At 41.7% G+C, this 15,256-nt stretch overlaps 2 protein-coding genes across 3 annotated transcripts in view; both read left to right on the plus strand.

The window, feature by feature from the left end:
* The window catches only part of LOC139460911 (multiple epidermal growth factor-like domains protein 6), an 85,067-nt gene extending 83,138 nt beyond the window's left edge, over nt 1-1,929 (plus strand). For both annotated transcript variants that reach the window (XM_071242391.1, XM_071242392.1), the window contains 2 exons: nt 273-381; nt 1,308-1,929. In XM_071242391.1, coding sequence (XP_071098492.1) covers nt 273-381; nt 1,308-1,728 — 530 coding nt within the window. In that variant the 3' untranslated portion in view covers nt 1,729-1,929. The remainder of the gene's footprint in view (nt 1-272; nt 382-1,307) is intronic.
* A 3,750-nt stretch (nt 1,930-5,679) lies between these two features.
* LOC139460943 (cell death abnormality protein 1-like) lies at nt 5,680-8,500 on the plus strand. Its single transcript, XM_071242418.1, has 4 exons — nt 5,680-5,731; nt 6,923-7,261; nt 7,628-7,748; nt 8,233-8,500. Exons 1-4 carry the CDS (start codon nt 5,680-5,682, stop codon nt 8,498-8,500), a joined length of 780 nt encoding a protein of 259 aa, XP_071098519.1.
* Nucleotides 8,501-15,256: the final 6,756 nt, after the last annotated feature.

Raw genomic sequence — 15,256 nt, forward strand, 5'->3', positions numbered from 1 at the left:
TGCAATCAATCCATTTTCACCATCTGCCTGTGTCTGTTTCCCAACGGCCCGAGCCGGATAAATACCACTACCCCGGCTACACATACATGTACTACAATATTGAAAACCAAACTTTACTTGTTTGCAAAATACACTAAAATATTGGCGTCACAGGCACTTATGTTGTTTAATACAATATACACGTTAATAACTCTGTATGTGCAGCTGTCTCTAGATGCATGTTGATGATATGAACTACGTTATCCCTCTACTTTACCGTTATCATTTGTCAGGTGGTACAGTGGGACTAGCTGTAGGGCTGTCCACAACAGCTGTCAGTATCATCGTGTTGATCTTCCTGGCAGTGTACTGCAAGTGTAGTAAACACTTGAGGCGAATTAGGTGAGTGAGAGAGACATAATATTCCAAAATTCGGGTTCACAATTGGACCTCATACCATTATGGACGCAAGAACTGATGGAGATCAATGAGGTAGTCAGTCAGTGTGACGTGGATGACTGTCTCATCATGCCCCCACGTCGTGAGATGTTGGTCATATCATAAGCCGAATGGTTCCAAGGCCCATGTTCTAGTAGTACAGGCTGCTGTGATTGATGCAGCTGAAATATAGCAGTTAAATGTACGCCTTGGCGATTGTTGTTGTCATCATCGAACTGTTCTATAAAATAAAGTAATTTTGTAAAACTACAAAAAAATAGTAGGGGCATATTACTGGTTATTTTAAGCCTTCAACAGTAACGCTAATATATAAATTTGATAAAAGGGACATGTGATGAAATATTTGAATGAATGGATGAAGTTGCATGTGAATTATTAGGTATCCTCTACCGAGCAACGCACTATCATAATTCTATTATAATAAATAAACTGTAGCTATGAAGTACCAAACTGTTCTGTTAGTAAATAAATGAAATTAACTCAACAAGAGTTAGTTGGACAGAGCTCTATATTGAAATTAATAGAATAATTTGAACAATGACATTGTTATCCACAAAGCCAGGAGGACGGAAGTAATTAAGCTACAAGGCGACCCCAGTTGTAATAGTACACAACAATCCGAGCAGTGCATTGTGATAAGGAAGCTTGTTTCAATCCTGAAATGTTTAGTGCACTTCGATTGGAGGGTTCCTTTCAGTGACAATTGAAGTGATATGCCGTTGTGTAGCTGTACACTCTGAGAAACGAGTACTGTTGCAAATATTGAAGCAAATATTGTTGCAAATAGTGTTGCAAATATTGTTGCACGGTTTATTTGCTTAAATGTGGATCCACAAGTTATGACATCAATTTTATTTTTTATTTCACAGTGTCACCCAGGAAGAGCATGTTGTGCGCGATTCTGTTGCCGAGATGGGCGATGCCCCTGTCTATGAACTAGAATGGTATACTGACACCCCACAGACAGAGGACGTTGTGCGCGACTCTGGTGCCGAGATGGGCGATGCCCCTGTCTATGAACTAGAATGGTATACTGACACCCCACAGACAGAGGACGTTGTGCGCGACTCTGTTGCCGAGATGGGCGATGCCCCTGTCTATGAACTAGAATGGTATACTGACATCCCACTGAAAGACATGGCCATGGATCGTGAGTCACCTGGTGGGAACTGTGGAGGTGGAGGTGAAGCTGGTGGTGTGGAGGATGCTGTGTATGACGTTGCAGATGGAGGCAAACGGGAACGTGCTGGTGTTATCGGCAATATCTATTCCAAAATATCCCATGCTTAGAAATCAAGTATTTCTTAAATATCGTTTGTTGACTGTTTGTTCATTGCGTTGTTCTTAGTTTGAGGCATATGAGGTCAAATTGATCGAGCATCTGTACGAAGAGCACAAGGTTGGTGGTTCAGTCCCTTGGCCGTGTCATACGTGTCAAACGTGTCATACGTGTCATACATGTCATACGTACCATACGTGTCATTCCTGTCATACGTGTCATTCGTGTCATACGTGTCATACGTGTCATACGTGTCATACGTGGCATTCCTGTCATACGTATCATACGTGTCATACATGTCATACATGTCAAGTGAAGTTAACACATGGTTCATGTTGTGTCCCTGCCTTGTCATCCGCATTAAGACAGGGCTCGGAGTTAGGTGACCGTGCTTCAGTGAGGTACCCGTGTTAAACTGTGGCTTGACATATCTGTGGTCAACTGTCGTGAGCGAGCCAATACACCCAGCTCACCTCACTGTAGTTTGATCAGATTGCATATCGGAAGATATGCCATGATGTTTGTAAATATTGTAATATTTGTAAATATTAAAATGCATGAATATCCAGCATTTTCGTTTCCTGTTTGTTATAAATATTGATTAAGTACTTCAACAGTGGACGTGTTGATTGAGACCAATTTGACAAAATAAATATCTTAATTCAAAGGTAGTGTTCAATATGCCATTTTGTAGTTAGAATAGATCACAATCACATCATGGATGCCATAGGGACAACTTAACTGGAGATCAGATGGTCACGCTCTGTGACTGATTGCTGATTGTCATCTTGTCATCTTGATTGAAATACTTTGATCCTTGCTCGTGATTTCTGTAAATGGCGTGACAGGTCAATACCGGGGTAGCTGCAATATGGAGTACCTGCAGCGTTAAACTGTCACAGATGTTTATATCAGGTCCAGATTTGATGCGATCCTGTACTTATCGCAGACAGAACAATTATCACTACAGTACATTGACACATGTGGCTTGAGGCGATCCTATACTAACAGCAGTCCGAACAATCATCACTACAGTACATTGACACATGTTGCTTGAGGCGATGCTATACTTAGAGCAGGCGGAACAATCATCACTACAGTACATTGACACATATGTCTTGAGGCGAGTCAGTATTACCGCAGACAGAACAATAATCACTACAGTACATTGACACATGTTGCTTGAGGCGATGCTATACTTACCGCAGACAAAACAATCACCACTACAGTACATTGACACATAAATGTCTTGAGGCTAGTCAGTACTTACCGGAGACTAACAGCAGTCCGAACAATCATCACTGCAGTACATTGACACATATGGCTTGAGGCGATCCTGTACTTACGGCAGTCAAAGCAATCACCACTACAGTACAATGACACATGTGGCTTGAGGCGATGCTATACTCATGGCAGTCAGAACAATCATCACTACAGTACATTGACACATATGGTCTGAGGCAAAACTATACTTACAGCAGACAGAACAATCATCACTACAGTAAATTGACACATGTGGCTTGCTGCGATCCTATACGTACGGCAGTCAGAACAATCATCACTACAGTTTACTGACACATGTGGCTTGAGGCGATGCTATACTTACAGCAGTCAGAACAAAAGGGATGAAGCCATGCTATAAGCCTTTCCCTTCAACTAACTTAATACAAATGTCAAAATATGACATTGCACACTTTCATATCTTCTGAGGAGCAGACGGGAGCAACACTTCTTGTATTGAGTAAGTGTATCCTTTTTTTCGGCAGAGCGTTATGCTCCTGCTAATGGCGTTGTTGAACTGTTACTTCACTGAACAAACATCATTCAGATTGAGCAGGAAGTTGAATTAATTGTGTGATAAACACCCGATCCCCTTAGTAACGTCTCACAACGAGCACAGCTTATTGGCTGATCACGTCATGATGTTGAATTTATTGTGTGATAAACAACCGATCCCCTTAGTAACGTCTCACAACGAGCACAGCTTATTGGGAGATCATGTCTTATCAGGAATCATTGCAAAGTGGGGGCGCATTGGGGTTGTGTGTTTGATACATGTTTACTTCATACTCACACCTCGTCAGGATTACTGCCTTGGTGATCAGCGGTAGAGCGGGGAAAACGTATCAAGAAAAACACACAACTATTCCAGGAAGTATAATTGTACAGTGTATAAACCCATGGTTCAATGTATTCAAATCATTCGATGATTTAAATATTGGTTTACTTCTACCAGTATCGTCAAATCCTTTGTTCTGCAGTGTCTAACAACTTCCTTCTGTACACGTTGTGTACCTTGTACATCTACAGTCAAGTAGATACGCTCAGTTGTAAGGAGAAGTGGGGCGGTCGAGTGTCCTAGTGGTTAAAAGCGTTCGCTCGTCACGCCAAAGACCCGGGTTCGATGTGTGAAGCCCATTTCTGGTGTCCCCCATCGTGGTATTGCTGGAATATTGCTAAAAGCGGCGTAAAACCATACTCACTCACTCACTCTCTGTATGGAGAAGTCACGGGTAGCCCAGTGTTCTATGGCAAAAAAAACCAATGCACAATTGTAGCTCTCGGGAGTGCCATATCCCTTTGCCACCCTGGGTCATACCATGAACCTATTTTTGTTTCTTCCAACCTAACCTGTTCCTCAAGGATAATGTTTCTCAGTTTGTGAGGTTTGCACTGAGGTCGTACACGTCTAAAACCCCCACCACTTCAGTCTCTAAAACCCTTAACTAAAGCAACATACACCAGTGAGTTAGCGTGTTTTAGTTTCATGAAATAATAAACGGTATTTCAGTAACGTCATGGGTCGTTAACTTGACATGCGTGAAAGGCTATGTGGGCGTGTCTTAGACGTTTACTTCAGTGGAACGCTGACAAACCTGCAGCGAGAATCGGGGACACATGTTTATGAGATAGAATCAATCGTACAAGGTACACTGCATTTATGAGAGCTGTTTGTGGTTATGGAAATGAATTTTTTGTATAACTGAAACACTGATTAAGCCAATATGAAACATACACTGATCCACTCACTGGTGGACCTGGTTTAGGGGTTTCAGGTCGGGGACCAGGGGGATGAAGTTGAAAGGTGGTATGACCTGTTCCAACGTTTAATTTGAAAACTTTGTCTCAACCTTGCACCTTTTTGTGTCTATCTGATATATGATCTTTTACATAAACAAAATACAAGGAACTGAAAGGTTGTGTAAAAGTAATTTTTTAAACAGGTTATTAATATAATGATTAATCTTATGTTTTATGTATTCACGGGGTAATATTTCCTTATTTGTTTGTGACATTATTAATTTTTATCTTCCTTGTGAAGGGGGACATAAAGCCGTCAACGGGAGACATGCATGTCTGTGTTTGTGAAAGAAGGGTGTTATATGTGCAACACATCCATCAACAGCCACCTGACGCCTGTGTGACACAGAACCTCATTTGATCACATACAGCTGGTCTGCATAGTCTACCAATGGGAAACATTTGTATATCAGTCGAACTGTGATGTGAGTACATGCTTTGGTTATATGTGAGGTGTAAAGGGGTTTCATGTCGCACTAGAGGTGATTGAACGTGTATGCTACGAGCATGCAGATGTGTGTGTGTGTGGTGTGTGTGTGTGGAGTGTGTGCGTGCGTGCGTGCGTGCGTGCGTGCGTGCGTGCGTGCGTGCGTGTGTGTGCGTGTTCGTACGTGTATGTGTGCGTGTGTGTGCTACTTATGACTGATGCCAGGCACATAATACAGCATTGATCTCCTAACAACGTGCATCTTCTGTATATTCCAAGAAAGGGGATTGTATACATGTACAACACTCTGCTGGACCAACTCGCTTGTTTTCTGTACAGCCATTGCACGTTCATGTCCTAAGTCCTTGCATCAGCAATTGTTGTTTCACCCTGTGTATTAATGGGCAATGTGTATTTCTCACTTACGTCTTCTTTAGCAGTTTAGGTCAACGGGATGGTCGTCTCGCTGCTGTTGTGGATGGCATGCATAGTAATTGCTACTGAAGGTAAAACGTCGTGTTCTTAAAAGTGTTCATCTACTCTTTTATTTGATAATATGCATACGTTAGTATACGTAGATGGCATTCAGATATTGTAATATCAATGAAGACTGGATTTTCTTAGGAGATGGGGTGAAACATAATTTCACTTGTTTAGCAGCATGTTTGAGCGTGGCTGTCTTACTGGTCCAGATGTGTTCAAGTTCTTTAACCATGCTCCAGTTTAACATTAATGAGTGAGTGAGTAAGTATGGTTTCACGCAGCTTTTTGCAATATTCCAGCAATATCACTGAGGGGGACTCCAGAAATGGGCTTCACGCATTGTACCCATGTCGGGAATCGAACCCGGTTCTTCGGCGTGACTAGCGAACGCGTTAACCACTAAGCTACCCGATTGCCTTAACATCAATGAACCTCTCAGAGACATTATATTGACTCCCAAACGACCATTACATGTTTTGTCGGCTTAATGCCGAGTGCCAGGCAGATAAGAGTATGTACCGTATTTTGATATATTTTGGTATGGCGTTGCTTGGGACCAAATCACCGACCTTGCGTTCTCCGGGCCCACAACACACAGTTAATGATAGTCCTATGAATGTCAAATGCATTTGTTTTGTTTTTTCATTGTGATGTGTCACTCGCTTGATAAAGGTACAAGTATATGTACATAAACGTCGACTTGAAATTTCTAAATATTTCTGTCCTAAGCCCGATCTTTTATTCGGGAATAAAGTATATACACTTAGGTATATACTAAGTCCTGAAACATTCATCAAATTTCTCAATTGTATGCAATCATTTGTACTCACTACTGAACAACCATTCGTTTGTGGTTTAACGCATCACTAAGCAATATTCCAATCTGGACCGGACAATGCAGTGATTATCATCATTGGCATCGAGCTTGGCAACAGACATACAATGGCATTCATCAACCAAATCAGTGAACCTGATTATCCGATCTCATTAACCGGCACTCACTGAACTATCGATATGAACACGGATGTGCTAAGGTGTAGCTAGTCTTGTTTCAATTATCTAGGTTAAGTCAGTTCTGCATCTTTATCTAAGACATTGATATATTTTGTTTTAGGAATAATCATCCTTGTAAGCTTCTTCCCGTAGTCTTAATAAACATCATACTTAGTATCTACTAAATCCTATTCACGGAATTATTACGTCTTAACTTTTAGCTGGCCCCTGTATGGACAATCAACACTGTTCAGACTGCAACATTACGACGGGACATTGCCTCACTGAGTGTGACTCTGGGTATTTTGATCAGAAATGTTTGTCTGTTTGTGACGGTTATTGTAAATATAACCTGTGTACTCAGTCAGACGACGGTGGTGGACGTTGTACCGAGGGATGTATCCCAGGATATCAAGGCAGGAGATGCAACATACCATGTGACAGTCCAGGAGGTAACTGTACAGCATGTCCAAGTGGTTGTGATGGAGGATATTGTCAGCTGGGCTCCTCCTGTGTGTCTGGATGTGTAGACTCCTACTTCGGGACCGACTGTGAATCTGGTAGGTGGATGACATATAACAAGGTCAATACTAATACTATCCCCAAGTCTATATTGTATATTCCCCCAAGGGTTCTTTGAATTGTGTGTGATTGTAGAGTTCATATTCATGTACAGTGGTAATGTCGGACAGTCGACAGGAGCTGTCACTTGTATCGTAACGATTTTCCTGGTTGGGCCAAGTTGTTCAAGAAGCCCCTGCTACTGCATTTACAAATTAACTTTGTTCTTTGTTGGGTGATAACGTGGAACTGACGATATCACTATCTACAGCTGCCACTTGTATACTAACGATTTTCCTGGTTGGGCCAAGTTGTTCAAGAAGCCCCTGCTACTGCATTTACAAATTAACTTTGTTCTTTGTTAGGTGATAACGTGGAACTGACAATATCACTATCTACAGGGCTAGCTACAGCATCTGCGGTTTTCATTGTGATGGTTGTCGTGGCTTGGTGCTGCAGTTATTGTCAAAGCTTGATGAACGACAGGTGAGTGAGTGACACAGACATGATGTTGTAAAACTCAAATTCTGAACTCAAATGTGACTTTAATCTCTCATTCAAGTCAATGTAAGATCTTGATAGGTCACCAGCAAACCACACTTGACGTAAAAGGCGACTATGCTTGTCGTAAGAGGCAACTTACAGGATCGGGTGGTAGGTTCGTGACTTGGTTGATGCATGTCATCGTAGCCAAATTGCATAGATCGATACTTATGATGGTAATCATTGCCTGAATCGTCGGATCCAGACTCGATTTAGCCATATAGTTGGATTTTGCGGAGCATGGGGTTAAAACAACAACAAATGAAATATATCAGAAACAAACATCATATTCTCAGTCTCGTTTTCCGTCAGGAGACTTATAGCTCCATTGTTTCCTCGTAACATGATTTATCTTCAGTGAAGAAATCTTGCATGCAATTACTTTTAAGATCACGTGAGTAAGCTAACCAATCAGTTCACCTTTCAGCTTTCAGTTGTACGTCACGCCTACCCACGGCATGCATGCTCCAACAGGGGTCAATGATGCTCCTCAATATGATGTTGTTGACGAAGTAAAGATGTATGATGCGCTCACTGGTGAGGGCCAAGCAGGCTGTGACAGTCGTTCCGGGTATGTGGGGCTGAGGTCGGTGCAGCATACCACCACATCACGTGATCTGGAACATGCTGAGACAGCTGAACCAGGAACCTCATCAGTGATCTGTGGGCGTGTAGGTGCTACGTCGTGTGTTTAAAATCATGACGTTATAGAAGTAGAGGATGAAGATGTACCAGTTGCAGATTTGCACCTACGCATCAAGTTTCACAATGGCAACATATTGAGATGCTGCGAGCGACCACCGTTCTAGTTTGTTCAACTTGTTTAGATAAAACCCAAAATTGTCAACCGAACGCAGGATGAAACTATTGCTGCATCACGTTGGATCATATTATTTTAGATTTTAGTCAAGGATCTAGAGGCCTTAAATACCTTGTGATTCAACGAGCGCGAACATCGTGCTGACAATACAAGGCCAATATCTGCATATGTTAGAAGCAAAGACGAGCCTTTTATAGCTGCATGTAAAGCTGAAGGAAACTGGAGCTGCTGTGTTCTGCGGTCTGTAGCAACACCCCAGTGACATGGTGTAGACATTGAACAATTCACTCATTGTGTCAAGGTTACAAATAGTCCTAACCTGTTTCCGCCTGCTCTGCATTACTCTATGCAACATAGAAAATCTAATTTCCCCTTTATATGCCTGAACAGATGAGAGTGTTACACCGTGTGCAGTAATAACCCAGACACATCATATATAGGTGTTACACATTGAGCCAATATCATTGGTCATGCTCGGTTATATCATTTCTCCACAACCAGTGCCACGCTCTTTGATATGCATACCATTGGCCCACGTAACTTGGCTTATATATGGACGAGGGGTGGTCGGGTAACCTAGTGGTTACACTCGCTCGACACACCGAAGACCCGGGTTCAATTCCCGACATGGGTACAATGTGTGAAGCCCATTTCTGGCGTCCCTTTCCCTGATATTGCTGGAATATTGCTAAAAGCGGCGCTCACTCACTCACTCACTCACATATTGATGAGCGAGTTTTGTTTCAATCAGTAGTGGGCAGCACTTCACTGATAGACGTTTACCATGGTTTGGTGCTAACAAATCTAGAGGCATAATCAGGCCAAATATGGGATTCGAACCCACTATCATCGGTCTTTGTCACGTGTATCTATAGAAAATACAATATCAATATGTTGGCTGGTCTGCAATAATGTTTCATGCGATTCTCACTACATGCCAGATCGTATAGCTTAACCTATGTGAAACTAAGTCATTGTTTTGAACAATCGGGAAATATTTCCTAAGATAAGATTCCGGCGCATAACGACTATCATCCTTATGACACCAGCAAACCTGACAGGCAAATGTATTAAACGTGAAGGAAACTGGAACTACTGTGTCTCGCGGTCTGTAGCAATACCCCAGTGACAAGGTGTAGAGACAGTGAACAATTCACCCATTGTGTCAATGGTACAAATAGTTGTAAACTGTTTCCGTGGTTTAAAGTGCTGATCTCTCCCGAGAATGATACCAGCTCGGTAATCAGTGGTGTTCAGGTCAAGGGCAAATAGAGTGCAAATAAATGATTGCGATTTTGTTTCGAATATTAATTTTCCTTCACAGTTTTAGTTACTGTCCATGAGAAACATCCATGATATTCGTAGATCGTATTTAAATGGCCAGGTGAAAGTGCTGAAATCACACGCTCCGTAATCGGCTTCCAAAGCGCATATGTCTTTTCCCTGGTTAGGATGCCTACAAGGTGACCAAGTTTCGTGTTAAAACACGGGTCCACATGGTAAAGTAGTATACAATTATTGCCACTCATGACAGTATATAATATCGACTAGTGTTTTAGATCTTTGATTATAGTTTGTGATGTTTTTGTATAATGGATAGCATTCCATATTATCACTCGTGTCCAAAGTGATGGCATAAATCCTGCAGGGGAATCAAGCAGGGAGCAGTAGCAGGTAAGTCCCCATACTCCTCAGTAAGGTGTTATTGCTTTGAATGCTGGTAACTCTACCCTGGATTTAATATGTTTAACACATGTATTAAACAATTTGTTGTTTTCATTTTGACCTGGTTTGAGTGACACCTAATCCTACAGTTTGTCCTTGTCTCACGCAATAGCGCCACGCACGTACATGGGTTGTCATTCCAGATTTTGACCCTTTCATGGAGGGTCGATGACAACACGACAAAACGCAATGGTGTTTGTTTTAATACATAAAAAATATGTCAGAATTGTACATGTATAGTCATTTTGTTCAGTAACGATGGACATGGTTGTTTTGCCAAAACCAAGAAGGCACCATTCATCAGCCAGGTGGCCACAAGGGCCCGAGGGAAATCTTGTATAACGTAGACGACCTGCACTCACTTACATCGTGCCAGTGACTTCCTGAAAACAGAAAACATTTGCCATATGATTTTAGACCTTATACTCTTGAACATAATTGTTCCTAAGTTGTTCTTCAAAATGTCCTAATTGTGATATATTTGCATAACAGAGCATGTCAAAACAATTAATGTTATAAAAGTTAAGATAACTTTTCATCTTCATATATTGGTGTTTTATTTATTTCTGATATGACGTTCAATTGCATTTTCTAAAATGCAAATGACCGAAGTTCATCCAATTCTATTCTCATGATATAAGGCCGTCTATGACTACTAAGTTGGATAAAAATGTTAGTTTCAAGCAGTTCTGTCAGAATATGACCTCAACATCTCCTTGTTGTTAAGGCCGCTTTTATACGTACGTGACTCTATTGTTTACAAGTCTACCACGTCATAGACAAACCTGCGATCAACCAGCCAGTGCACAGAAGTCCTGCCGTGATACATACAGTATAGTAGTATACACAGAAGTCCTGCCGTGACACATACAGTGTAGTAGTATACACATAAGTCCTGCCGTGACACATACAGTGTAGAAGTATACACAGAAGTCCTGCCGTGACACATACAGTGTAGTAGTATACACAGAAGTCCTGCCGTGACACATACAGTGTAGAAGTATACACAGAAGTCCTGCCGTGACACATACAGTTTAGAAGTATACACATAAGTCCTGCCGTGACACATACAGTGTAGTAGTATACACAGAAGTCCTGCCGTGACACATACAGTGTAGTAGTATACACAGAAGTCCTGCCGTGACACATACAGTGTAGTAGTATACACAGAAGTCCTGCCGTGACACATACAGTGCAGTAGTATACACAGAAGTCCTGCCGTGACACATACAGTGTAGAAGTATACACATAAGTCCTGCCGTGACACATACAGTGTAGTAGTATACACAGAAGTCCTGCCGTGACACATACAGTGTAGAAGTATACACAGAAGTCCTGCCGTGACACATACAGTGTAGTAGTATACACAGAAGTCCTGCCGTGACACATACAGTGTAGAAGTATACACAGAAGTCCTGCCGTGACACATACAGTGTAGTAGTATACACAGAAGTCCTGCCGTGACACATACAGTGTAGTAGTATACACAGAAGTCCTGCCGTGACACATACAGTGTAGAAGTATACACAGAAGTCCTGCCGTGACACATACAGTGTAGTAGTATACACATAAGTCCTGCCGTGACACATACAGTGTATAAGTATACACAGAAGTCCTGCCGTGACACATACAGTATAGTAGTATACACATAAGTCCTGCCGTGACACATACAGAGTAGAAGTATACACAGAAGTCCTGCCGTGACACATACAGTGTAGTAGTATACACAGAAGTCCTGCCGTGACACTTACAGTGTAGTAGTATACGTCCCTCATACGAGGGCCACAGCATAACGCAGTGCACATCAGGATAGAAAAGATGATGAGGAGTGCACCTTGCACAATCAGATATACGTTTAGGATGTAACTGCTAGCACAGTCGTTAAAGTACACTACACCAGGAATAATAGAGTACAGGTATACAGATTGTAAAGAAAGCGAAAGTACACTTTACTCATATCCCACATGACAAAGATAAGGACAAACATCATTCCTTGATCTATGGGGTTTAGTGACAAACCGTGGTGACCGTAGACATAGTTACATATATATCCTCAGATGTTCGGGTCAATTTAGTGAGCTTTACTGAGAAAATAGTATGTGAAACGCTGGGTATCCTCATTGGTAACATATACTATATGGGAGTCGGACATTAAGTAGGCAGCACTTTATAGAAGTAGGCATTCCCACGGGCACCAAGTTTCATCTTTTTAAAATGTCTCAAAGTATAGTTACTGTGTTTGGACAAATACGGTTTCTCATATATCTATCCATGGTGACGTTTCTTTTGCGGTTCAGTATATTTATATCAACCAAGAATACCTAGTAATGTTTATGTGATTCAGTGCAAGCTGTGAGCGTGCAAGGTGTTCAGGGTGGAGGCCACATCCTTCACAGTTTGACTTAGTAAGTACCTTAAGTACCTACAGCACTTATAATACTGCTGTTGTTGTTGTTTCATGGTGCACTCAGCAGTGATCCCCCTGTATGAAGGCGTACTTTAACTCACTGAGTCGAGAACAATTAGATAGATGTAACACGTTCCGACTAAAACTATGCCCCATGGCTTGACATACCACGTTCTGACTATAACTATGTCCTCAATGGATGATACAACACGTTCTGACTATAACTATGCCCCTATGATTGATATAACACGTTCCGACTATAACTATGCCCCATTGGTTCACATAACACGTTCCGACAATAACCATGTCTTCAATGGATGATACAACACGTTCCGACTATAACTATGCCCCATGGCTTGACATACCACGTTCCGACAATAGCCATGTCCTCAATGGTTGATATAACACGTTCTGACTATAACTTTGCCCCTATGATTGATATAACACGTTCTGACTATAACCATGCCCCATTGGTTGATATAACACGTTCTGACTATAACCATGCCCCTATGGTTGATATAACACGTTCTGACTATAACCATGCCCCATTGGTTGATATAACACGTTCTGACTATAACTATGCCCCTATGGTTCATATAACACGTTTCGATTATAACCATGCCCCTATGGTTGACATAACACGTTCCGACAATAACCATGCCCCATTGGTTGATATAACCAATCCGACTATAACTATGCCCCTATGGTTGATATAACACGTTCGGACTATAACCATGCCCCTATGGTTGATGTACCACGTTCGGACTATAACCATGCCCCTATGATTAATATAACACGTTCTGACTATAACAATGCCCCTATGGTTGATATAACAGGTTCTGACTATAACCATGCCCCTATGGTTGATATAACACGTTCTGACTATAACCATGCCCCTATGGTTGATATAACACGTTCTGACTATAGCCATGCCCATATGGTTGATATAACACGTTCTGACTATAACTATGCCCCTATGGTTCATATAACACGTTTCGATTATAACCATGCCCCTATGGTTCATATAACACGTTCCGACTATAACCATGTCCCTATGGTTGATATAACACGTTTGCACTATACGCAAGCACCTTTGGTTGATATAACATGTTCGTTTGCACTATAACCATGCATTTATGGTTGATATAACACGTTCCGACTATAACCATACCCCTATGGTTTATATAACACGTTCCGACTACAACCATGCCCTTATGGTTTATATACCACGTGCCGACTATAATCATGCCCCAATGGTTGATATAACACTGTCCGATTATAACCATGCCCCCAATGGTTTATATAACACGTTCCGACTATAACCATGCCCCAATGGTTGACATAACACGTTCCGACTACACTCATGCCCCTATGGTTGATGTAAAACATAACGACTATACCCATGCCCCTATGGTTGATATAACACGTTCCGACTATTACTATGCCCCTATGGTTGATATAACACGTTCAGACTATAACCATGCCCTTATGGTTGATATAACACGTTCCGACTATAACTATGACGCTATGGTTGATATAACACATTCTGACTATTACTATGCCCCTATGTTTGATATAACACGTTCCGACTATAACCATGCCCCTATGGTTAATATAACACGTTCCGTCAAAAACTATGCTCCTATTGTTGATATAACACGTTCCGACTATAACCATGCCCCTATGGTTGATATAACACGTTCCGACTATAACTATGACGCTATGGTTGATATAACACGTTTCGACAATGACTATGACGCTATGGTTGATATGACACGTTCCGACTATAACCATGCCCCTCTGGTTGATGTAACACGTTCCGACAAAAACTATGCTCCTATGGTTGATTTAACTCGTTCCGACTATCACTATGACGCTATGGTTGATATAACACGTTCCGACTATTACTATGCCCCTATGTTTGATATCACACGTTCCGACTACAATCATGCCCTAATGGTTGATATAGCACTTTCCGACTATAACCATGGTCCTATGGTTGGTGTACCATGTTCCGACTATAGCCATGCCCTTGTGGTTGATATAACACGTTCCCACTTTGTTCATGCTTCACTAAACAGTCAGAAATGTCACTGTTGGTTGTGCTTCACTAAACAGTCAGTAATGCCACTGTTGGATGTGCTTCACTAAACAGTCAGTAATGCCACTGTTGGCTGTGCTTCTCTAAACAGTCAGTAATGCCATTGTTGGCTGTGCTTCACTTAACAGTCAGTAATGCCACAGTTGGCTGTGCTTCTCTAACCAGTCAGTAATGCCATTGTTGGCTGTGCTTCACTAAATAGTCAGTAATGCCACTGTTGGCTGTGCTTCACTTAACAGTCAGTAGTGTCTCTGCTGTTGGTGTTGCTTTACTAAACAGTCAGTAATGAATGGTGGGGTTTATTCTGCAGTAGAATTTGTTTATAAGATAAACATCGTGGGAAGACGGTTGTTGTGACACGTGGAATCCCTGACACACGCTTCCCCTTATCACTCGCG

This window comes from Haliotis cracherodii, unplaced genomic scaffold (assembly GCF_022045235.1).
Source record: "Haliotis cracherodii isolate W230 unplaced genomic scaffold, xgHalCrac1.p SCAF_14, whole genome shotgun sequence".
Classification (NCBI taxonomy): Eukaryota; Metazoa; Mollusca; class Gastropoda; order Lepetellida; family Haliotidae; genus Haliotis; species Haliotis cracherodii.

Coding starts and splice junctions, on each gene's coding strand:
- LOC139460943 (XM_071242418.1), top strand. CDS start 5,680: ATGGTCGTCTCGCTGCTGTTGTGGATGGCATGCATAGTAATTGCTACT. Junction 5,732..6,922: donor CATAGTAATTGCTACTGAAG/GTAAAACGTCGT, acceptor CTTAACTTTTAG/CTGGCCCCTGTATGGACAAT. Junction 7,262..7,627: donor CGGGACCGACTGTGAATCTG/GTAGGTGGATGA, acceptor GTTCTTTGTTAG/GTGATAACGTGGAACTGACA.